Source organism: Pan troglodytes, chromosome 9 (genome assembly GCF_028858775.2).
Source record: "Pan troglodytes isolate AG18354 chromosome 9, NHGRI_mPanTro3-v2.0_pri, whole genome shotgun sequence".
Classification (NCBI taxonomy): Eukaryota; Metazoa; Chordata; class Mammalia; order Primates; family Hominidae; genus Pan; species Pan troglodytes.
In genome coordinates this window covers 4,292,216-4,316,758 of record NC_072407.2, presented here as the reverse complement: position 1 = coordinate 4,316,758, position 24,543 = coordinate 4,292,216, and the positions used below count along the sequence as shown (strand labels likewise).

General features: G+C 46.7%; 1 protein-coding gene and 2 pseudogenes across 1 annotated transcript in view; 2 read left to right on the top strand and 1 right to left on the bottom strand.

Annotated features, from left to right (window-relative positions):
• Positions 1-4,044, top strand: part of LOC112207799 (uncharacterized) — a 57,022-nt gene extending 52,978 nt beyond the window's left edge. Inside the window, exons 16-18 of the mRNA XM_063783588.1 lie at positions 825-1,014; positions 3,088-3,145; positions 3,239-4,044. Coding sequence (XP_063639658.1) covers positions 3,315-3,938 — 624 coding nt within the window. The 5' untranslated portion in view covers positions 825-1,014; positions 3,088-3,145; positions 3,239-3,314 and the 3' untranslated portion in view covers positions 3,939-4,044. The remainder of the gene's footprint in view (positions 1-824; positions 1,015-3,087; positions 3,146-3,238) is intronic.
• A 410-nt stretch (positions 4,045-4,454) lies between these two features.
• On the top strand, positions 4,455-7,090 carry LOC129136382 (putative uncharacterized protein FLJ44672; annotated as a pseudogene).
• A 1,805-nt stretch (positions 7,091-8,895) lies between these two features.
• LOC129136306 (protein capicua homolog) lies at positions 8,896-10,706 on the bottom strand (annotated as a pseudogene).
• Positions 10,707-24,543: the final 13,837 nt, after the last annotated feature.

Here is a 24,543-nt window from a genome sequence, read left to right as displayed (position 1 = left end):
TAGGAAACTGCAAACTATGTTGCAGCAGCAAGAAGAAATGAACATGAAGCCAGGCATGATGGCTCATGCCGGTAATCCCAGCACTTTAGGAATTTAGGCAGGAGGATCACTTGAGGCCAGGAGTTCAAGACCAGTCTGGGCAACATAGTAAGACCTTGTCTCGGCTCACTAGGGTTAGGGTTAGGGTTTTAGGGTTGTTAGGGTTAGGGTTTTAGGGTTGTTAGGGTTAGGGTTTTAGGGTTGTTAGGGTTGTTAGGGTTAGGGTTAGGGTTTTAGGGTTGTTAGGGTAAGGGTTAGGGTTTTAGGGTTGTTAGGGTTAGGGTTTAGGGTTGTTAGGGTTAGGGTTAGGGTTTAGGGTTAGGGTTAGGGATAGGGTTAGGGTTAGGGTTAGGGTTAGGCTTAGGGTTCGGGTTAGGGGTTAGGGGTTAGGGTTTAGGGTTAAGGTTAGGGTTATTGGTTAGGGTTAGGGTTCGGGTTTGGGTTCTGATTGGGGTTGGGGTTTGGGTTCGGGTTAGGGTTAGGGGTTAGGGGTTAGGGTTAGGGGTTAGGGTTTAGGGTTAGGGTTAGGGTTTTTGGTTAGGGTTTGGGTTCGGGTTGGGGTTGTGGTTTGGGTTAGGGTTAGGGTTAGGGTTTGGTGTTAGCGTTAGGGGTTAGTGGTTAGGGTTAGTGTAGGGGTTAGGAGTTAGGGGTTAGGGTTCGGGTTTTGTGTTAGGTTTAGGGTTAGGGAAGGGTTAGGGTTAGGGTTAAGGTTAGGGTAAAGGCGTTAGGGTTAGGGTTAGATTACAATTTCTAACCTGTTTTATTTTGTTTTTTTTCTGAGACAGGGTCTCCCTCTGTTGTCCAAGGCTGGAGTGTAGTAGCGCTATCGCAGCTGACTGCAGCCTCAACCTTCCAGGCTGAAGCGATCCTCCTACCTCAGCCTCCCACGTGGCTGAGACTACAGGTGCTTGCCACTATGCCAACTAATATTTGGAATTTTCGTATACGTGGATTCCAGAGGGGTGACAGCGTAATGTGAGTAAGCATGGATTTTGGTATATGCAGAGATGGGGTGCTGGAACTGATTCTGTATACTGAGGGACGACGACTGTATATGTTTTTACAATTACGCTGTAGGATACATACTGTTGCATAGCCTTGAAAATAATCATTTTTAATTGAGTGGAATAATAACAATAATATTGCTAAAAGTAGCAGCTGGCCAGGTGTGGTGGCTCACACTGGTAATCGCAACACTTTGGGAGGCTGAGGCGGGAGGATGGCTTGAGGCCAAGAGTTTGCGATAGGCCTTGGAAACGCAGGGGGAGTCACCGTCCCTACAGAAAAATACATGAATTAGCCTAGTGTGGTGGCATGTTCCTGTAGTCCCAGCTACTTGGGAGGCTGAGGTGGGAGGATCGCTTGAGCCCAGGGAGGCTGAGACTGCAGTGAGTCATGATCAGGCCTCTGCACTCCAGCCTGGGTGACAGAGTGAGACCCTGTCTCAAAACAACAGAAAAGTAGCCGCTAACATCAACTGAACTTTTATACCAGGTGCCTATTGATACCATAGTTTAATTTCTTAGAACTGTTTCTTATTTCACTTACCAACTCTGTCTTCAGTTACTCCCAGATTTTTACTGTGTGTGTCCAGATGACCTTTTGTTTAGATTGAATTGTCTCCCCAGAAGTAAGATTGCTGTGAGTCATGGTGAATGGACATTCTCATTACCCTTGATGTAAGTTGACAGGGTTTTGAGTGCCTCCCAGCTATAATCTTAGCTCTTTGGGAGGCCAAGAGAGGAGGATTGCTTGAGGCCAAGAGTTGGAGGAGGCAGTATGGCAGTATGGTGAGACCCTGTCTCCACTATTTTAAAAAATTGACAGGCTTTACCCTGGAAGGCTTATACACAATTTAAACACCCCTCATAGTATAAGAAAGTGCCCATTTCACTGCACCTTTGCCAGCACAGGGTATTATAATTTAGTAAGTCATTTTTTGTTTGATTATTTTAAATAGATAAAAGACCTCATGTTACTTTACTTGTCACATTTCAACATCTTTCCTTAGCTTATTAGCTCTATCTCTTTTCTGTCTGTAAATGGTTGTTGTTGTTGTTTTGTTCTTTGAGACAGGGTCTTGCTCTGTCACCAGGCTGGACTGTAGCGGCATAATCATGCCTCGCTGCAGCCTTGACCTCCCAGGCTCAAACTTCAGCATTCCGAGTAGCTGGGACTACAAGTGTGCACCACCACTCCCAGCTAACTTTTTTCATTTTTTTTTTGGATAGAGACAGGGTCTCACTGTGTTGTCCAGACCTGTCTCTAGCTCCTGGCCTTAAGCAATCTTCCTGCATTAGCTTCTCAAATGGCTGGAATTTCAGGCATGAGCCACCATGCCTGGCCTGGGCTAGTCCCATATTCTCTAGAGTTCTCTTTACTTTGTGCTAGCCAATCTCTCATTGTGCTGTTCACCTGTTATAACGAATAATTCTCTGTATTAAATTTTACCACTTTAAACTTTTGAGTGGTTTATGCTTCCTGATTGGACTCTGACTAATATGTTAGGAAGGGTCCCAGGAGGTAAACCCACACAGATGGGATTTGGGCATAGGTTTGGTTTCCCAGGGGGCAGTGCTGAGCTCTTTGCCAGTGGGAAATGGGATGCTGGTGATTTCCAGTAGGTGACCTCACAGTGACTCAAGCTACCACTTACTGTTGATTGTGACAAAATGCCAGCTGAGGCACATGCCTTGGGAGCTAAGTGGTTTCTGCCCTTTACCACTGTGAAGACTGGTGTGGGAAGGGTCGCTTTGGATGCACTTGAGCAGGGGTCCCCAACCCCTGAGCCATGGAGCCGCAAGGAGGCACACAGCAGGAGGTGAGCGGTGTCGAGTGAGGGAGTGAGGGAAGCTTCGTCTGTATTTACAGCCACTCCCCTTTGCTCACATTCCTGCCTGAGCTCCACCTTCTCAGATGAGCAGCAGCATTAGATTCTCATAGGAGAACGCACCCTGTTGTGAACCGTGCATGTGAGGGAACTAGGTCGCGCTGTCCTTATGAGAATCTAATACCTATTGATCTGTCACTTTCTCCCATCACGCTCAGGTGGGACCATCCAGTTTCAGGAAAACAAGCTTAACACGCCCACTGATTCTACATTATGGTGAGTTCTATAATTATTTCATAATATATTACAGTGTAATAATGGAAATAAAGTGCCTAATAAATGCAAATGTGCTTACATCTTTTGGCCCAGCTCCTACCTCCCGGCAGCCTCTCCAGGCCCAGAACTTTCTCCAGTCAGCCTCTACAGACCAAGCTCATGACTCACAATGGCCTATTTAGGCCCATACCCTACCTCACGGCAGTCTCTGCAGATGAGGCTACTGCCTCACAACAGCCTCCACAGGCACAGCTCCATCGTTACAATGGCCTCTTTAGACCCAGCTCCTGCCTCCCAGCCTTCTCTCCAGGCCCTGAACTTTGTCAAGTCGACCTCACCAGGCCCAGCTCATGCTTCTTTGCAGCCTCCTCAGGCCCAGCTCCTGCATCTTGGTGGCCCCTCCAGGCCCAGCCTCTGCCTCCCGTCGGCCTCTACAGTCCCAACATCTGCCTCACAGCAGATTCTTCACGCCCAGCATCTGCCTCACTGTGGACCCCCCAAGCCAAGCTCCCAACCTTTCAGCAGCTTCTACACACCCAGCTCCTGCCACCCAGTGGCCTCTTTAGGCCAAGCTCATGCTTCACAAGGGCCTTTCCAGGCCCAACTTTTGTCTCATGGCAACCTTCCCTGGCCAGATTCCTGCCTGTCTCCCAGCAGCCTAGACAGGCCCAGGTCTTGCCTCACACTGGCCTCTCTACATCCAGCTTATGCCTCACGGTGGCCTCTCCAGGCCCAAGTCCTGTTCCAGGACGTCATCTCCGGGCCCAAAACTTACTCAAGTCAGACTCTCTAGTCCCAACTGCTGCCTCCTGGTGGCCTATGAAGGCCCAAAATCTCCTCAAGTTGACCTCTCCAGGCCCAGCTCCTGCCTCCTGTCAGCATCTACAGGCCCAACCTCTGCCTCATGGGGGCTTCTCCAGGCCCACCTCTTCCTCTTGGCTGGGTCTACAGGCACAGCTGCTGCCTCACAACAGCCTTTTTTGGCCCAGTTCCTGTCCAGCTCATGGCGGCCAATGTAGGCCCAAAACTTCCTCAAGTCAAACTCTCCAGGCCCACCTTCTGCTTCCCGGTGGCATGAACAGGCCCAGCTTTGACTTGAGAACAGCCTCTGCAGGCCCTGCTCTTGCCTCCCAGGGGCTTTTTCCAGGCCCAGCTCTTGCCTCATGGCAGCTGCCCCAGGCCAAATTTCTGCCTGCCTGCCAGCGGCCTCAACAGGCACAGCTCCTCCCTCACAGTGGCCCATTTAGGCCCAACTCATGACTGTCGGGCCATTTCCAGGCCTAGTGCCTGCCTCGTGGCTGACTCTTGAAGCCCAAAACTTCCTCAAATCAGCCTTTTGCCCAACTTCTGTCTACTGTCGGACTCTACAGGCCAGCCTCTGCCTCACAGTGGACCCTCCAGACCCAGATGGTGTCTCACTGTGGCATCCTCAGGTGAAGCTCCTGCCTTTCGGCAGCCTCTCCAGGCCCAGCTCCTCCTGCCTCCCAGTGGCCTCTTTCGGCCCAGCCCAGCTCATGCCTCCCGGCGGCCTTCCCAAGCCCCGCTTTTGACTTTCGGTGGCCTCTGCAGGCCTCGACAAGGCCCAGCCTCCTGCCTCCCGAAGGCCCGCACAGTCCCAGCCTCTGCCTCACAGCGGACTCTCCACGCCCAGCTAGCTGTCGCCTCACTGCGGCCTCCCAAGTCCAAAGCTCCTGCCTCTCGGCCGCTTCGGCAGGCCCAGCTCCCGCCTGCCAGTGGCCTCTTCAGGCCCATGGGGCTCATTCCTCACAACGGCCTTTCCAGGCCCAGTTTTTCCTTTCCGGCGGCCTCTCCGGACCCAGAACCTCCTCAAGTCGGCCTCTCCAGACCCACTTGCACCCTCCGGGCATCCTCTCCGGGCCCAGCTCTTCTTCCTGGTTGCGTCTCCAGGCCCGACTCCTGCCTCTCAACAACCTCTTTGGACTCAGTGCCTACCCATCTCCTGGCGGCCTTGGTCGGCCCACAGCTTCCTCAAGCCAAGCTCCCCAGGCCCAGGTCAGGCCTCACGGTGGCCTCTCCAGGATGAGCTCCTGCCCTCCGATGGCATCTCCAGGCCCCAAATGGTCTCCGGTCGGTGGGCTCCTCCACGCCAAGCTTGGGCCTCCCGGCAACCGCCGCAGGCCCAAGTTGTCCTGAAGTCGGCCTCTCCCGGCCCTGCCTCCCAGCAAGTAAGCAAGCTCTTTTGGCTCAACTCCTGCCCAGCTCCCAACCGCCTTTGTAGGCCCCGAACTTTCTCCAGCCAAGCTCTGAGGGCCCACCTCCTGCCTCCTGGTGGCCTGTACAGGCCCAGCACTGGTTGGAGAACAGCGTCTGCAGGCCCCGCCCTTGCCTCCCAGGGGCCTCTCCAGGCCCAGCTCTTGCCGCCACGGCGGCCTCCCGGGGCCAAGTCCCAGCTTGCCTCCCAGCAGCCCGCGTGCGGCCCAGCTCCTCCCTCACGGTGGCCTGTTGATGCCTAACTCATGCCTCTGGCACCCTGCCCAGAGGCGTGAGCCCCTGCCTCACACTGGCTCCTCCCACGCTGAGAGAGGTCAGTGTGAGCCCTTGCCTCACACCGGCCCCTCCCAGGCTGACAGAGGTCAGTGTGAGCCCCTTGCCTCACACCGGCCCCTCCCATGCTGAGAGAGGTCAACGTGAGCCCCTGCCTCAACAGGCCACTGTGAGGGAGGAGCAGGGTCGCACGCAGGCTGCTGGGAGGTAGGCAGGGACTTGGGCCCGGGAGGTCGCGGTGGGGCGAGAGCTGGGCCTGGAGACTCCCCTGGGAGGAAACAGCGGGGTCTGCAGACGCCCGTCTCCCGCCGGAGCTGGGACTGTTCAGTCACTGGGAGAAGGGATGTGGGTCTGAAGAGCTTGGTTGCAGAAACTTCGGGGTCTACAAACGCAGGCGGGAGCTGAGCCAAAAGAGCTTGTTTGCTGGGAGGCGGGAGATGCAGCCAGGAGGAACAGCTGGGCCATGCGGGAGGCGGAGGCCAGGCCTCCTCAAGTTGGCCTCTCAGACCCACTTGCAGCCTCCCGGCGTCCTCTCCGGGCCCAGCTCTTCCTCACGGCTGCATCTCCAGGCCTGACTCTGGGCCGACTCCAGGTCCCAACAACGTCTCAGGCCTCACGGTGGCCTCTCCAGGCTCAGCTCCTGCCCTCCGATGGCATCTGCAGGCCCCAAACGGCCTCCGGTCGGTGGGCTCCTCTAGGCCCAGCTTGGGCCTCCCGGCGGCCTCTGCAGGCCCAAGTCGTCCTCAAGCCGGCCTGGAAGTGGGCCTGGAAGAGCAGCAAGTCGGCCTCCCCGGGCCCAGCTCCGTCCTCTCAGCGGCCTCTCCAGGTGCAAAACTTCCTCGAGTCAGCCTCTCCAGGCCCAGCTCCTCCTGCCTCCCAGTGGCCTCTTTCGGCCCAGCCCAGCTCATGGCTCTCAGCGGCCTTCCCAGGCCCCACTTTTGACTTTTGGCAGCCTCTTCAGGCGCAGAACTTGATCTCCAGTCGGCCTTTGCAGGCCCGGCCTCCTGCCTCTCGAAGGCCTGCATGGGCCCGGCCTCGGCCTCAGCCTCACAGCAGACTCTCCACGCCCAGCTAGCTCTCGCCTCACTGCGGCCTCCCCAGTCCAAAGCTCCTGCCTTTCGGCCACTTCGGCAGGTCCAGCTACTGCCTGCCAGTGGCCTCCTTAGGCCCAGCTCATTACTCACAACGGCCTTTCCAGGCCCCGTTTTTCCCTTCCGGCAGCCTCTTGGCCTCTAATTTTGTTTATCTTTTGTGTATAAATCCCAAAATATTGAATTTTGGAATATTTCCACCATTACATATTTTGGTAGGTAATTTATTTGGAGTGAGTTTCTGCACCATGCCCGAATTTTTTATTTTATTTTCCTTATTATTTGGTGTTAAACAGGTTTAATGACGGTCATGGCAACTTTTTGGCACAATGAAAAATATCGCCCATGATCAACGTGTTCTGTTCTGGGGAAGGGGGCAAAGGCAGGGTGAATGACTTTCTTAAAAAGTATAGCTCAAGTTGGGAGTGCAGAGGGAATGGGGAGAAAACCCTCCCGCTGCCTGTGTCGAAGTGCAGGAGCCCCCACCCCCATACTCACCTGAGTCCAGCCCCTCTGGGGAAAGAAGGAGTGCATGAACTCCCCCTAGTCCACAGGCGCCTCCCTGTGGCCCAAGGCCCTCTTCACACTCCATCTTGTAGCCCAGCAGGAGCTATTTTCCGAAAAGTGAAAAGCTCTGAAGGTCCCACAATTCATGGTATGTACAGGGGCTCGGAGGAGGGAAACTGCCCAGCTTTCCCCCGGCACAGCTGCAGGGGTAGGGGGTATAGATAAGAGGAGCAGGCCTTGGCCAGGCATGGTGGCTCACGCCTGTAATCCCAGCATTTTAGGAGGGGGAGGCAGGCAGATCACGATGTCAGGAGATCGAAATCAGCCTGGCCAAGATGATGAAGCCCCGTCTGTACTAAAAATACAAAAATTAGCCGGACGTGGTAGCGTGCACCTGTAATCCTAGCTACCCGGAAGGCTGAGGCAGGAGAATGGCGTGAACCCGGCGGGAAGAGGTTGCAGTGAGCCAAGATCGCACCACTGCACTCCAGCCTGGGTGACAGAGCAAGACTCGGTCTCAAAAAAAAAAAAAAAAAAAAAAAAAAAAAAGAGGCAGGCTTTACTCCATCCCAAACTGAAAGGATTAAATGGCTTTACCTGGGAGAAGATAACCATCCTGCCCTCCATTGCTACCCCCACATACTGTCCATGTTCTCAGGGGGTACTGTGAGTCCTGGGATCTTTGGGGTTGCCCACCTGCCTGTGGTAGTTATGGAGACCCCCAGGTGTTGAGGCAGGGCTGGGGTGTCCCTTCCAACCAGGCTGTCAAGGCCCCAACTCTGGGGCAGAGGCAGTGGCAGGGCAGCCAGGGTTGCGCCAGAGCCTGAGCAGGTTGAGGTGGGGTCAGGCAGGGCTGGGAGTCAGGGCAGGGGCAGCAGCAGTGGACCCGCTATGCACACATCATCTTCTCCAAGGTTTGTGTGCAGAACATCCTGCCCATGCTGCCCCAGCAGCTTCAGTTGGCACCTGCCCCAGTCCAGCCTCTGGGAACCATGCAGCAGCTCCCAGCGGCCCTGCACCCACCACCAGCATCCGTTTCACCTGCAGTTGAAGATCCGTGAGGTGCCCAGATCATGCAGTCATCAGTCCCACGGAGCAGCCCGCGAGGCTGAGGCTCCTCCCACTGGACCGCCCCCCAACTGGCACCACTGCTGCCCCTGCCCCTACTCTCAGCCTCACGTGACTCTCGGGCAGAGGCAGTGGTGGGGCAGCCAGGGCAGCGTCAAGAGTCTGAGCCAGGTGAGGTGCGGTCAGGACCCCCACAGGGCTGGGAGTCAGGGCAGGGGCAGAACAAACCTTGGAGCGGAAGATGTGTGCATAGTGGGCCTGGAGGGCGGCTGTGGCCTAGTGGACGGGAAGAAGCAGTGGGCCTGGAAGAGCTGCATGATCAGGGCCGGCACTGGTCCAGGGCACGTGCAGTGAAGAGGACAGCGCCTTCTCGGTCTCCGGTTCCCTGCGCCTGTCCTCGGCTTCTGCACCTGTACAGGCAAAGGGGAAGCTGTCCCCATCACACATGGCACACTTGGGGGTGTTGGGCTTTGGACTGCAGCTGGAGCATCTTCTCATCTTGCATTTGGGCATGGTGGGGTCCTCCAGTGTGGGATCCATGTCCGTGGGGTTCCCTCTGCCCCGACACCGAAAGCCCAGTCAGTTTCTCTTCAGGCTCTGCCCCCCGGGTGGCTCAGCCCAGCTCCTGCCTAGGAAAGCCTTAGTGTTGGGAGGGACCCTGATGACTGAGGAGCCTGGTAGCTCCAGGTTGCCCACACTTTCAGGTCTCTTGCACCAGAAGGTGGCAGGATCCATTGGGAGGAAATAGGTCACCTTGGAAGGCATCCCTGGGCCCCCATCCCCAGGGGTAGGGGCCATAGGGGGCCCGCTCTGCTGCCTTGACCAGACTCCTGGGCTTTGAAGGCTCCTGGGCCCAGTAAGAAGGAGGTGGGTGCCAAGGTTGAGGAGGAAGCATCCGAGTATGTGTAGGAGGAGGACAGGGTGGGACCATAGACTTTGCCAAAAGCTGCAGGTGGATCGGGGGACCCTGGGGGCTCAGGATCCAGCAAGGGGCGGCTGGAGTAAAGGAGGACGGAATGATAGGTGCAAATACCTTCCCACCAAAGCCCTTATTGCCCTCTGGCTCCTCCCCAGAGTTGTCCCCACTCTCAGTCGGTCACCCACTCCTTGAACTTGAGATCGGTGTCAGTGGTGCTAAAGCCATCATCAGCAATGACATCATCACCCCCTCCTCCTCATGGATGACCGTGTGCTCCTCGTCACTCACTATGTCCTCACTGGCCATGTGCTGGGAATGAGTAGCTCAGGTGGGCAGCAGCAGGGCTGCCCACTGGTCACCTCCCTCACCAGGGGCTGCAAAGTGGCCTGGAGCTCCATACTGAGTAGAAGGCTTTGGGCCAGAGTATGATGCAGTGCCAGACACCACCTGTGTCAGTTCCCGTAGTGCCTGATGGTCTATTTCCCTGCCGTCCAGGCTGTGTACCCTGCTGTGGAGAAGGCTTGGGCCAGGCTGAGCCAGGTTCCCTGACTGTGTGCAGCCGTTCTGCCCCACAGAAGCTGCTCCTTGGTATCCGAGCTCTGGAGTGTTTGGGCTGCAACTGACAGGAGTTCAGAGGACACCCCAGGGGCAGTGGCAGTGCCCGTCTCTGATATGCTCTGCTCCCACGAGCCCTTGTTACACTCCTGCTAGCCCCTGGCTTGTGGGCTTGGCCTCTGAGCTGGACTTCTTTCGGTCCTTGTTGTAAGTGGGCCACCTTCACCTGGAAGGCCAGGTCGTGGTATTTCTGCATCTCATTGGGCCCCAGGGTGTACCACCGCTCGCTCAGCATCTGGCTGATGGTCCGGTTATCCTGGTTGGGGTGACCCTGGTGCGCCCCGCCAGGGCCTGGTGCCGCTTGCTGAAGATCATGACCGCTACTCATGGGCCACCGGATGTGGTCCTTGTCCCATGTGTTGGGGCTGCGTCCATCCTTCTCAGAAGATGAGTCCTGTTCCTTGCGCAGGGCACTGAGGGACTGGGCCTGACATCATCTGAGTGGTAGAGGCAACTGGGTGTCAGGAGACATGATGGAGAGGAAAGCATCATCATGGTCATTCTCTGTCTCACTGTCCAGCAGGGACTCCCCTGAGGGGCCCAGGGCTCCTCCTCCATGGTGGGAGGTGAGCTTTTACCAGGTTCCACCACCCCCAAAGTGTGTGGGGTTGCGGGCCCTGGGCTTTCAGGGCAGGTGGCTCCAGGGGGTCGCCCAGGGTCAACACTCCCTGTCCCACCTGGTGGATGCTCATGAGCAACAGCTGCCAACTTGGCAGGTTGTTTTCTCTGGTTGGAGGCCACTGAGTGACTGGCAGGTTGCTGGCCTCATGTGGCTGCAGGGAGGGGTCAGGAAGGGGATGGAGTACCAGGGGAACACAGCCGCAGAGTGACCTTCCACATTCCTCCACACGAACATGCTGACGCCACGGGAGGCCTCACTGAACGCAGGCCTGGGGGCCGAGTACTTGGTCCGGGCAGGGGGTTCCTGGCAAGGGCTCACACCTCCTCACCCCCTCCTCAGCCAAGGTGGCTTGGGCCCAGAGAAGGGGGGGTTGGAGAGGAGCAGAAGGCCAGGCCTCAAGTTTTGTTTTTTTTGTTTGTTTTGTTTTTTGTTTTTGAAATGTAGTTTGACTCTTGTCACCCAGGCTGGAGTGCAGTGGCATGATCTCAGTGGCCTTCATACCTGGCTAATTTTTTGTATTTTTACTGAAGGTGGGGTTTTGCCATGTTGGCCAGGCTGGTCTTGACCTCCCGACCTCAGGTGATCCACCCACCTCAGCCTCCCAAAATGGGATTACAGGCATGAGCCACGGCTCCCAACTTCATTCATTTTTACTTGAAAAACTCCGTTAAGCATTTTTTTAAGGTAGACCTAGTAATCCTGAATGCCCTCAGCTTTGTTTGTCGAGAAAACACGTTATTTCTTTTTTCTTTCTGAAGGACAGCTTTGTCAGACATAATATTAGTTGCTGGCAGTTTTTTTCTTTCAGCACTTTGAATGTATTATTCGATTCTGTCCTGACCTGCAAAGTTTCTTTAACTTTTGACTATTTGATTATATTGTGACTTGGTGAGTATCTATTTGGTTTGAACCTCTTTAGGAATCTTTAAGCTTCATGGATTTAGATGTCTAAATCTTTCCCATGATTTAGCAGTTTTCAGCCATTCTTTAAATAAGCTTTCTTCTCCTTTCTCTACTTTCCTTCCCAAACTCCCATAACCTGACAATGGTTTGCCTAATGGTGTCTTGTTGGCTTTCTTTTCTCTGTCTCTTTTTTTTTCTTTTGAGACAGAGTCATGCTCTGTCACCCAGGCTGGAGTGGAATGTGTGGTCTCGGCTCACATTGCATTCCAACCTCCGCCTCCTGGGTTCAAGTGATTCTCCTGCCTCAGCCTCCCAAGTAGCTGGGACTACAGGTGTGTGCCACCACACCCAGCTAATTTTTGTATTTTTAGTAGAGATGGGGTTTTGTCATGTTGGCCAGGCTGATCTTGAACTCCTGACCTCTTAATCTGCCTGCCTCGGCCTCCCAAAGTGTTGGGATTACAGGCTTGAGCCACCATGCCCAGCCTTCTTTTCTCTTTTTTATTCTTTTTTTCTTTGTCCTCTGACTGGATAATTTCAGAAGATCTATATTCAAGTTTACAGATTCTCTCTCCTGTTGAAGTTTACTATTGTGTTATATCACCCAGTCTGGTCTTGAACTCCTGGGCTCAAGCGATCCTCCCACCTTGGCCTCCCAAAGTGCTGAGTTTACAAGCATGAGCCACTGCATCCAGTCAGTCCCAGCTCTTTGGGAAGCTGAGGTGGGAGGATCACTTGAGCTCAGGAGTTTGAGACCAGCCTCGGCAACATACTGAGAACTTGTCTCTATATTAAAAAAAAAAAAAAGTCTTTGGGAGGCCAAAGCGGGAGGATCACCTGAGGTCAGGAGTTCGAGACCAGCCTGGCCAACATGGCAAAACGCCATCTCTACTAAAAATACAAAAATTAGCCAGGTGTGGTGGCACACGCCTGTAGTGGTGGTGCATGCCTGTAGTCCCAGCTACTCAAGAGGCTGAGGCAGGAGAATCACTTGAACTGGGAGATGGAGGTTGCAGTGAGCTGAGATCGCACCAGTGCCCTCCAGCCTGGTCAACAGAGTGAGACTCCATCTTATAAAAGGAAAAGAGAAAGAAAAGAAAAATTCCATATGTGAGTGTTTACTCCTGAGTTTTTGAGATTGTTATTAAGATCGTGCTCTACTGTGATGATTTGGGTTTGTTTGATAATCAGAAAAAAGCATATTCTTTTAGGTGTTCAGCCACACTGCTTTGGTGTCACAACTGCACATTGGTTTCACAGCTGCAGGACAAGTTCGAGCATCTTAAAATGATTCAACAGGAGGAGATAAGGAAGCTCGAGGAAGAGAAAAAACAACTGGAAGGAGAAATCATAGATTTTTATAAAATGAAGGCTGCCTCTGAAGCACTGCAGACTCAGCTGAGCACCGATACAAAGAAAGACAAACATCGTAAGAAGCAATAGTTTCTCTTACTATTCTGAGAGCCTTATCATTCTACATCCCATCTTCCTGTGAGTTTGTCTTTGTAGCATTTAACTCTAATTGCAGTTCTCATTTTAAAAACTGGCTTGCTTATTGTATATTTTCCCCAACTAAAGCGTGAACTCCTAGCAGGGCGTGGTGGCTCATGCCTGTAATCTCAGCACTGTGCGAGGCCGAGGTGGGTCGACTACCTGAGGTTAGGGGTTCGAGACCAGCCTGACCAACATGATGAAACGCTGTCTCTACTAAAAATACAAAAATTAGCTAGGCGTGGCTGGGACCTGTAATCCCAGCTACTTGGGAGGCTGAGGCAGGAGAATCACTTGAACCCTGGAGGTGGAGGTTGCAGTGAGCCGAGATCTCACCATTACACTCCAGCCTGGGCGACAAGAGCAAAACTCCATCTCAAAAAAAAAAAAAAAAAAAAAAAAAAAAAAAAAAAAAAAAAGAAAGGGTGAACTTGAAGGCAGGTCCTGTGTCCATCTTTTCAGATTCTGTATCCCAGCACTTAGGACATAGACAAACACGAAGATGACAATCAATGTTTGCCAAAATGAAAAAACAAAAGAAACATGTAACATCATGTGAAAGAAGCTGGTTTGCTGGAGAAATTTCTTTACCATAGTCTTGCTTGTGGATCCAGTAGTGACTTTTACATTTTATATCTAAATAGAAGCTGGAGGCTTTGTTGGGTACTCATAGGCATAAAATATTATGTTATTTATTATAGAGTTAAATGCTACAAAGACAAATCTAATTAATAGGCCTATTTTCCTTTTTAAGTTCTACTCATAATTTCTTCATAGTTTTTATGATAAAAGGTTGGATTTTGATTAGAACTCCCATGCTTTTGTGTCAGAATTAAAACTGGTATTAGAATAAATAATTCAAAAGCTAGAGAAAGAGTACAATGAGAAGCCATGAGTTGCATTTGAATTATAATATTATGTCTTACAGATTTGGGGTATACGCTAAAGTTACCAAAGTTGTAGAAAATAAGGCCGGGCATTGTGGCTCACGTCTGTAATTCCAGCACTTTGGGAGGCCGAGGTAGACGGATCATTTGAGGTCAGGAGTTCGAGACCAGCCTGGCCAACATGGTGAAACTCCGTCTGTACTAATAGTACAAAAATTACCCAGGCGTGGTGGTGTGCACCTGTAGTCCTTGCTACTCAGAAAGTTGGGGCAGGAGAATCGCTTGTACCCAGGAGGCAGAGGTTGCAGTGAGCTGAGATTGTGCCACTGCACTCTAGCCTGGGTGACAGAGTGCTATGAGTCACCACACCTGGTATGAGCCACCGTGCCTGGCCCACAATGACTTTTACACATGTTGTTAAATCATCTTACAGATTTTATAATTTGGGGGAAGAAAAGTTTTACTAAATGGTCTTTTAATGGAAACTCTACAAGAACCAGAATCTTTGCTTTGTTCACTTATGTATCCATTCCTAGGCCTAGAAAAATGTCTGACACATAGCGGCAATTTTTCATTGAATAAATGGACCCAGCGATAGCACATTAGCTATGCTATATGCATACATTAAAGATGTAGATTATTGACTTTCAAAAGATAATTAATGTAACTTCTTACTGCTTCTGAACATGTTTGTGAGTTATATTGCTGAGGGACCTTTATCTTCTCATTCTTTCATCTTAACCCAGTGTTATAAAATTGAAATCACCAATATTATTCCATATCTAAAATTAATATCTACCTTGTAAAAAATACCACTCTGCTGCATTTGACAATAGACTTTTTAGGTAATAATGATGCAATCCATAGGGTTTTTTGGGGGCACAGAGGGATTCATGCTAACAGAACATTTTATTTTCTATTTTCCCAGTGCTGTAAAACATGAAATTGGGGTAGTATAAGGCATATTTTTACTCTTTTAATAATTTTTTCTAAAAAAAATTAGTGTTTGTTCCCTATATAACTTTTAACTTTATAGATAAATATTTGTCTCTTTCAGCTCCAGTTTTATGTGAAATAGAGTTTTCAGATTTATGTAGCATGGAAAGTTTTAATACGTCAGAGTTACTGATTTTTGCTATTTTCTCAATTATTTCTTTTTTATCTTTAGTTGATTTTTTTGTAGTGACACATTTTGTTTCTAGTCTCATTTCCTTTTGTTTATCTTCTATGTATATTTCGTTTTTGGTTACTATGAGAATTACATATAACATCCTAGAGTTATAACATTTTAATTTGAATTTATTTCAACTTAAGTTCAATCACATACCAAAATTCTACTGCTATACATATAGCTCTACTCTTTTTATGTTATTGATGTAACAAATTATATCTTTATTCATTGTATACCAGCTAACAGATTTACAATTACATTTTATGCATTTGACTTTTAAATTATGTAGAAAATAAAAAGCAGAGTTAGAAACCAAAATTACAATAGGACTGTTTTTATGTTTGTTTATGTATTTACCTTTACCAGAGAGCTTTGTATATTCATACAGCTTGCTTATTTACTTATATAGTTATTGCCTAGAGTTCATTTATTTCAACCTGAAGGACTTAACACTTCTTGAATGGCAAATTCAGGGATAAATGGATTTTTTTTCAGTTTAAAAAAAAAATCCGGAAATGTCTTAATTTCTCCCTCATTTTTGAAGGATAAGTTTTCCAGCTATAGATTTCTCAATTGACAGGTTTCTTCATTATTTTAAATATATAATCCACTGCCTACTGGCCTTCAAGGTTTCTGCCGAGAAATCAGCTGCTAATGTTATCTGGATCCCTATCTGTGAGAGTTGCTCTTCTCTCTGAGTTTTCAACATTCTCCCATTATCTTTTGTTTGTTTGTTTTTGAGACAAATAATTGTACATATTCATGGGATACAGAGTGATATTTTGATACATGTATACAATGTCCAATGATCAAATAAGGATAATTAGCATATCCATCACCTCAAATATTTGTCATTTATTTGTATTGTGAACAGTCAACGTTCTTTCTTCTAGTTTTTTAAATTTATAAACATTTAAATTTTATTACAGAAATTTAAATTTTTTGATTCTGAAAAAGTCATATATGTATGCAACATCGTTTTGTCATTTATTTATATATTTATGCATCTTTCCTTTTAGTTTTGACAGAGATTTTCTATTTTATCATTATTTCAAAAGAACTCTTACCTGTATTTATTTATCAATTATATTTCCCTTGTTTTTTCCTAGTATATTAATTTATTTACTTATCTTCTAAAAATCCTCCATATAATCTGTTTATTTTGTTTCCTTTCTATAATTTCTTCAATGATTAGTTCTGTTCTATTTTCCATTAAAATATTTAAATCTTGTATGAATTTTTGTCAGATTAGAAATTTAGGGCATTTCTTAATTTCTCTATATTCTAGCTTTTGACTTTTTTTTTTCTGACCTAAGAGGTATTTAGAGCACATTTTAGATTTTTAATTTTGACTAATCATTTAAAATGTATAATAATCTTCAATTTAAATAAAAAACTGGTCTATAGTGACAAAAATTACAAATGAGCCTAACTAATAAATTATCAGCTGTGTTTATATGTATAAGCATGCACAGATTTTGGTAAATATGTACAGAGTATATTGGTGAGCTTATTTTTATCATTCTTTTTTTTTATTTTTATTTTTTATTTTTTATTATACTTTAAGTTTTAGGGTACATGTGCACATTGTGCAGGTTAGTTACATATGTATACATGTGCCATGCTGGTGCGCTGCACCCACTAACTCGTCATCTAGCATTAGGTATATCTTCCAATGCTATCCCTCCCCCCTCCCCCCTCCCCACCACAGTCCCCAGAGTATGATATTCCCCTTCCTGTGTCCATGTGATCTCATTGTTCAATTCCCACCTATGAGTGAGAATATGCGGTGTTTGGTTTTTTGTTCTTGCGATAGTTTACTGAGAATGATGGTTTCCAATTTCATCCATGTCCCTACAAAGGATATGAACTCATCATTTTTTATGGCTGCATAGTATTCCATGGTGTATATGTGCCACATTTTCTTAATCCAGTCTATCATTGTTGGACATTTGGGTTGGTTCCAAGTCTTTGCTATTGTGAATAATGCTGCAATAAACATACGTGTGCATGTGTCTTTATAGCAGCATGATTTATAGTCATTTGGGTATATACCCAGTAATGGGATGGCTGGGTCAAATGGTATTTCTAGTTCTAGATCCCTGAGGAATCGCCACACTGACTTCCACAATGGTTGAACTAGTTTACAGTCCCACCAACAGTGTAAAAGTGTTCCTATTTCTCCACATCCTCTCCAGCACCTGTTGTTTCCTGACTTTTTAATGATTGCCATTCTAACTGGTGTGAGATGATATCTCATAGTGGTTTTGATTTGCATTTCTCTGATGGCCAGTGATGATGAGCATTTTTTCATGTGTTTTTTGGCTGCATAAATGTCTTCTTTTGAGAAGTGCCTGTTCATGTCCTTCGCCCACTTTTTGATGGGGTTGTTTGTTTTTTTCTTGTAAATTTGTTTGAGTTCACTGTAGATTCTGGATATTAGCCCTTTGTCAGATGAGTAGGTTGCGAAAATTTTCTCCCATGTTGTAGGTTGCCTATTCACTCTGATGGTAGTTTCTTTTGCTGTGCAGAAGCTCTTTAGTTTAATTAGATCCCATTTGTCAATTTTGTCTTTTGTTGCCATTGCTTTTGGTGTTTTGGACATGAAGTCCTTGCCCACGCCTATGTCCTGAATGGTAATGCCTAGGTTTTCTTCTAGGGTTTTTATGATTTTAGGTCTAACGTTTAAATCTTTAATCCATCTTGAATTGATTTTTGTATAAGGTGTAAGGAAGGGATCCAGTTTCAGCTTTCTACATATGGCTAGCCAGTTTTGCCAGCACCATTTATTAAATAGGGAATCCTTTCCCCATTGCTTGTTTTTCTCAGGTTTGTCAAAGATCAGATAGTTGTAGGTAAGCGGCGTTATTTCTGAGGGCTCTGTTCTGTTCCATTGATCTATATTTCTGTTTTGGTACCAGTACCATGCTGTTTTGGTTACTGTAGCCTTGTAGTATAGTTTGAAGTCAGGTAGCGTGATGCCTCCAGCTTTGTTCTTTTGGCTTAGGATTGACTTGGCGATGCGGGCTCTCTTTTGGTTCCATATGAACTTTGAAGTAGTTTTTTCCAATTCTGTGAAGAAAGTCATTGGTAGCTTGATGGGGATGGCATTGAATCTGTAAATTACCTTGGGCAGTATGGCCATTTTCACGATATTGATTCTTCCTACCCATGAGCAAGGAATGTTCTTCCATTTGTTTGTATCCTCTTTTATTTCCTTGAGCAGTGGTTTGTAGTTCTCCTTGAAGAGGTGCTTCACATCCCTTGTAAGTTGGATTCCTAGGTATTTTATTCTCTTTGAAGCAATTGTGAATGGGAGTTCACTCATGATTTGGCTCTCTGTTTGTCTGTTGTTGGTGTGTAAGAATGCTTGTGATTTTTGTACATTGATTTTGTATCCTGAGACTTTGCTGAAGTTGCTTATCAGCTTAAGGAGATTTTGGGCTGAGACAATGGGGTTTTCTAGATAAACAATCATGTCGTCTGCAAACAGGGACAATTTGACTTCCTCTTTTCCTAATTGAATACCCTTTATTTCCTTCTCCTGCCTGATTGCCCTGGCCAGAACTTCCAACACTATGTTGAATAGGAGCGGTGAGAGAGGGCATCCCTGTCTTGTGCCAGTTTTCAAAGGGAATGCTTCCAGTTTTTGCCCATTCAGTATGATATTGGCTGTGGGTTTGTCATAGATAGCTCTTATTATTTTGAAATATGTCCCATCAATACCTAATTTATTGAGAGTTTTTAGCATGAAGGGTTGTTGAATTTTGTCAAAGGCTTTTTCTGCATCTATTGAGATAACAATGTGGTTTTTGTCTTTGGCTCTGTTTATATGCTGGATTACATTTATTGATTTGCGTATGTTGAACCAGCCTTGCATCCCAGGGATGAAGCCCACTTGATCATGGTGGATAAGCTTTTTGATGTGCTGCTGGATTCGGTTTGCCAGTATTTTATTGAGGATTTTTGCATCAATGTTCATCAAGGATATTGGTCTAAAATTCTCTTTTTTGGTTGTGTCTCTGCCCGGCTTTGGTATCAGAATGATGCTGGCCTCATAAAATGAGTTAGGGAGGATTCCCTCTTTTTCTATTGATTGTAATAGTTTCAGAAGGAATGGTACCAGTTCCTCCTTGTACCTCTGGTAGAATTCGGCTGTGAATCCATCTGGTCCTGGACTCTTTTTGGTTGGTAAACTATTGATTATTGCCACAATTTCAGCTCCTGTTATTGGTCTATTCAGAGATTCAACTTCTTCCTGGTTTAGTCTTGGGAGAGTGTATGTGTCGAGGAATGTATCCATTTCTTCTAGATTTTCTAGTTTACTTGCGTAGAGGTGTTTGTAGTATTCTCTGATGGTAGTTTGTATTTCTGTGGGATCGGTGGTGATATCCCCTTTATCATTTTTTATTGCGTCTATTTGATTCTTCTCTCTTTTTTTCTTTATTAGTCTTGCTAGTGGTCTATCAATTTTGTTGATCCTTTCAAAAAACCAGCTCCTGGATTCATTAATTTTTTGAAGGGTTTTTTGTGTCTCTATTTCCTTCAGTTCTGCTCTGATTTTAGTTATTTCTTGCCTTCTGCTAGCTTTTGAATGTGTTTGCTCTTGCTTTTCTAGTTCTTTTAATTGTGATGTTAGGGTGTCAATTTTGGATCTTTCCTGCTTTCTCTTGTGGGCATTTAGTGCTATAAATTTCCCTCTGCACACTGCTTTGAATGCGTCCCAGAGATTCTGGTATGTTGTGTCTTTGTTCTCGTTGGTTTCAAAGAACATCTTTATTTCTGCCTTCATTTCGTTATGTACCCAGCAGTCATTCAGGAGCAGGTTGTTCAGTTTCCATGTAGTTGAGTGGCTTTGAGTGAGATTCTTAATCCTGAGTTCTAGTTTGATTGCACTGTGGTCTGAGAGATAGTTTGTTATAATTTCTGTTCTTTTACATTTGCTGAGGAGAGCTTTACTTCCCAGTATGTGGTCAATTTTGGAATAGGTGTGGTGTGGTGCTGAAAAAAATGTATATTCTGTTGATTTGGGGTGGAGAGTTCTGTAGATGTCTATTAGGTCCGCTTGGTGCAGAGCTGAGTTCAATTCCTGGGTATCCTTGTTGACTTTCTGTCTCGTTGATCTGTCTAATGTTGACAGTGGGGTGTTAAAGTCTCCCATTATTAATGTGTGGGAGTCTAAGTCTCTTTGTAGGTCACTCAGGACTTGCTTTATGAATCTGGGTGCTCCTGTATTGGGTGCATAAATATTTAGGATAGTTAGCTCCTCTTGTTGAATTGATCCCTTTACCATTATGTAATGGCCTTCTTTGTCTCTTTTGATCTTTGTTGGTTTAAAGTCTGTTTTATCAGAGACTAGGATTGCAACCCCTGCCTTTTTTTGTTTTCCATTTGCTTGGTAGATCTTCCTCCATCCTTTTATTTTGAGCCTATGTGTGTCTCTGCACGTGAGATGGGTTTCCTGAATACAGCACACTGATGGGTCTTGACTCTTTATCCAACTTGCCAGTCTGTGTCTTTTAATTGGAGAATTTAGTCCGTTTACATTTAAAGTTAATATTGTTATGTGTGAATTTGATCCTGTCATTATGATGTTAGCTGGTCATTTTGCTCGTTAGTTGATGCAGTTTCTTCCTAGTCTTGATGGTCTTTACATTTTGGCATGATTTTGCAGCGGCTGGTACCGGTTGTTCCTTTCCATATTTAGCGCTTCCTTCAGGAGCTCTTTTAGGGCAGGCCTGGTGGTGACAAAATCGGTCAGCATTTGCTTGTCTGTAAAGTATTTTATTTCTCCTTCACTTATGAAGCTTAGTTTGGCTGGATATGAAATTCTGGGTTGAAAATTCTTTTCTTTAAGAATGTTGAATATTGGCCCCCACTCTCTTCTGGCTTGTAGGGTTTCTGCCGAGAGATCCGCTGTTAGTCTGATGGGCTTCCCTTTGAGGGTAACCCGACCTTTCTGTCTGGCTGCCCTTAACATTTTTTCCCTTCATTTCAACTTTGGTGAATCTGACAATTATGTGTCTTGGAGTTGCTCTTCTCGAGGAGTATCTTTGTGGCGTTCTCTGTATTTCCTGAATCTGAACGTTGGCCTGCCTTGCTAGATTGGGGAAGTTCTCCTGGATAATATCCTGCAGAGTGTTTTCCAACTTGGTTTCATTCTCCGCATCACTTTCAGGTACACCAATCAGACGTAGATTTGGTCTTTTCACATAGTCTCATATTTCTTGGAGGCTTTGCTCATTTCTTTTTATTCTTTTTTCTCTAGACTTCCCTTCTCACTTCGTTTCATTCATTTCATCTTCCATTGCTGATACCCTTTCTTCCAGTTGATCACATCGGCTCCTGAGGCTTCTGCATTCTTCACGTAGTTCTCGAGCCTTGGTTTTCAGCTCCATCAGCTCCTTTAAGCACTTCTCTGTATTGGTTATTCTAGTTATACATTCTTCTAAATTTTTTTCAAAGTTTTCAACTTCTTTGCCTTTGGTTTGAATGTCCTCCCGTAGCTCAGAGTAATTTGATCGTCTGAAGCCTTCTTCTCTCAGCTCGTCAAAATCATTCTCCATCCAGCTTTGTTCCGTTGCTGGTGAGGAACTGCGTTCCTTTGGAGGAGGAGAGGCGCTCTGCATTTTAGAGTTTCCTGTTTTTCTGTTCTGTTTTCTCCCCATCTTTGTGGTTTTATCAACTTTTGGTCTTTGATGATGGTGATGTACAGATGGGTTTTCGGTGTGGATGTCCTTTCTGTTTGTTAGTTTTCCTTCTAACAGACAGGACCCTCAGCTGCAGGTCTGTTGGAATACCCTGCCGTGTGAGGTGTCAGTGTGCCCCTGCTGGGGGGTGCCTCCCAGTTAGGCTGCTCGGGGGTCAGGGGTCAGGGACCCACTTGAGGAGGCAGTCTGCTCCTTCTCAGATCTCCAGCTGCGTGCTGGGAGAACCACTGCTCTCTTCAAAGCTGTCAGACAGGGACATTTAAGTCTGCAGAGGTTACTGCTGTCTTTTTGTTTGTCTGTGCCCTGCCCCCAGAGGTGGAGCCTACAGAGGCAGGCAGGCCTCCTTGAGCTGTGGTGGGCTCCACCCAGTTCGACCTTCCTGGCTGCTTTGTTTACCTAAACAAGCCTGGGCAATGGCGGGCGCCCCTCCCCCAGCCTCGCTGCCGCCTTGCAGTTTGATCTCAGACTGCTGTGCTAGCAATCAGCGAGATTCCGAGGGCGTAGGACCCTCCGAGCCAGGTGTGGGATATAGTCTCGTGGTGCGCCGTTTTTTAAGCCGGTCTGAAACGCGCAATATTCGGGTGGGAGTGACCCGAGTTTTCCAGGTGCGTCCGTCACCCCTTTCTTTGACTCGGAAAGGGAACTCCCTGACCCCTTGCGCTTCCCAGGTGAGGCAATGCCTCGCCCTGCTTCGGCTCGCGCACGGTACGCGCACCCACTGGCCTGCGCCCACTGTCTGGCACTCCCTAGTGAGATGAACCCGGTACCTCAGATGGAAATGCAGAAATCACCCGTCTTCTGCGTCGCTCACGCTGGGAGCTGTAGACCGGAGCTGTTCCTATTTGGCCATCTTGGCTCCTCCCTCCTATTTTTATCATTCTTAACTCATTGTGTAGTCTAAACGTTGGGGAAAAAATAAAATACAATAATTAGATGGTGTGAATAAGAAAATTGTTCTAATGTTTGTAAACCAAGCAACTGTTTTAACTGCTCCCCTCTTCCTGATTGACTTCTAAAAGGGATTAATCCATATTGGGTCCTATCATATATGTCACGGTATAACATCTCCAGCTATAAAATGGAAATTTGAGAATAACTTTGCTGCTACTCAGATACATTTTATTTCAAAAACATACACTAAGGTGTTGCTGTTTTATCTTTCCAAAAACATATTCACACAGAACTTTCAATCACACTGAGCCATATTTGAACAATCTTTCAAGGTCAGCTCTGGCATAAGCTAACATACCATTTAACTCAGAAATTTCTTTAGTATTTGATTGATGGGTTTATGTTTGATATGTAATGTAATTTTCTAATGCTAAATCAAGTGGTAATTTTGTTAGTCAAGTTGATTTAGTGGCTTGGGAAGAAAGCTTTTAATGTTCCCCTAATTTTTCTTACCTTTGACATGATCGTTCACATGTCTTATTTTGCTCAGTGATTTTTCTTTTCTTTTTTTTTTTTGAGACAGTGTCTTACTCTACCACCCAGGCTTCAGTGCAGTGGTGCGATCACAGCTCATTGCAGCCTTGACCTCCCAGACCCAATCTATTCTTCCACCTCAGCCTCCCAAGTAGCTGGTACTACAGACACATGCCACCAAACTTGGCTAATTTTTGTATTTTTTATAGAGACAGAGTTTTGCCAAATTCTCAGGCTGGTCTGGAATTTCTGGGCTCAAGTAATCCTGCCTTGGCCTCCCAACATGCTGATATTACAGACATAAGCCACAGTACCTGGCCAGTTTTCTTTTTTAAAAAATCTATTGGTTATTAATTTGAAGCCTTCCTTTTCATAGCTGTGCTCCTTAATTGGGAGCAAATATGAATGGACCATAACTTAGCCAATTTTCTGTATACGATCTTTGCCATCCTAATTTAAAGGAATATTAATTCTTTCTTTTCCTCTTTCATTCCACAAACCTGTATTGACTACATCTAAGTTCTAAATGGTGCACTGGATGTTGAAAAAGTTGATGATGAGCAAGAACAAAATTCCTCCTTTCAGGAGACTTACAGTTCAATATGGGAAATATAATTTGTTAAAATATAAAAGTGCAATTGTGTTACATGCTGTACGAAGTACATGTTGACATGTGAGCATATAATAAATGGGCTGGAGGCCAGAGGATTGCCAAAGAGAATGGGCCTCCTGCTGAGATGAAAAGTTGAGCAGGGATTAGTTGGCGAAAGTGGAGGGACGATCCTTTCTAGGCAGGAGGAAGAACATGTACAGAATCTCTGAGGTGTGATGCAACAAAGTCTATATAAAAAACTGAAGAAAGGTCTAATGTGGCTTAAATACAGAAGCTAGTAGGAGAGGAGTTGAAAAGAGGCTGGAGAAGTAGAAAGTGTCTGCATTCTGCAGGAACTTATATTGTATAAAAAGAATTTCTCTTTATTCTAAGTGCAATGTGAAGCCAGTGAAGTGCTTTAAACAGGTGATGTGATTTGATTGAATTTATTACTTCACTTAACAAATATTCATTACATGCCCACTGTTTGTCAGATATTGCTGTAGCCCCTGGTGATACAGTAGGGAATAAAACAGGCAAAAATCCCTGTCCTCTTGCAGCTTATAATGGACTGCAATGTTTAATATGTCAGAGGAGGTCCACGGAGGAGTGACTTCTAAGCAAGAATCTGAAAAAAATGAGGATATCTAAGGAGGGAACAAATGGTTCAAAAGCCCTATAATTGCAAGCAGGCATGATGAAGCAATTGCAGTTGTCCTGACTCTCAACACCGTGGAACTCAAAGGAGATGGAAAGATTCCTTCTCTCCCTCATATATTTTCTCTCTTTCTGTCTATATATATAGAATATGAGACATTTCCCTAATCATTATGTGTAATTACAATTACATATATGTATGTAATTGTAATTACACATAATGATTAGGGAAATG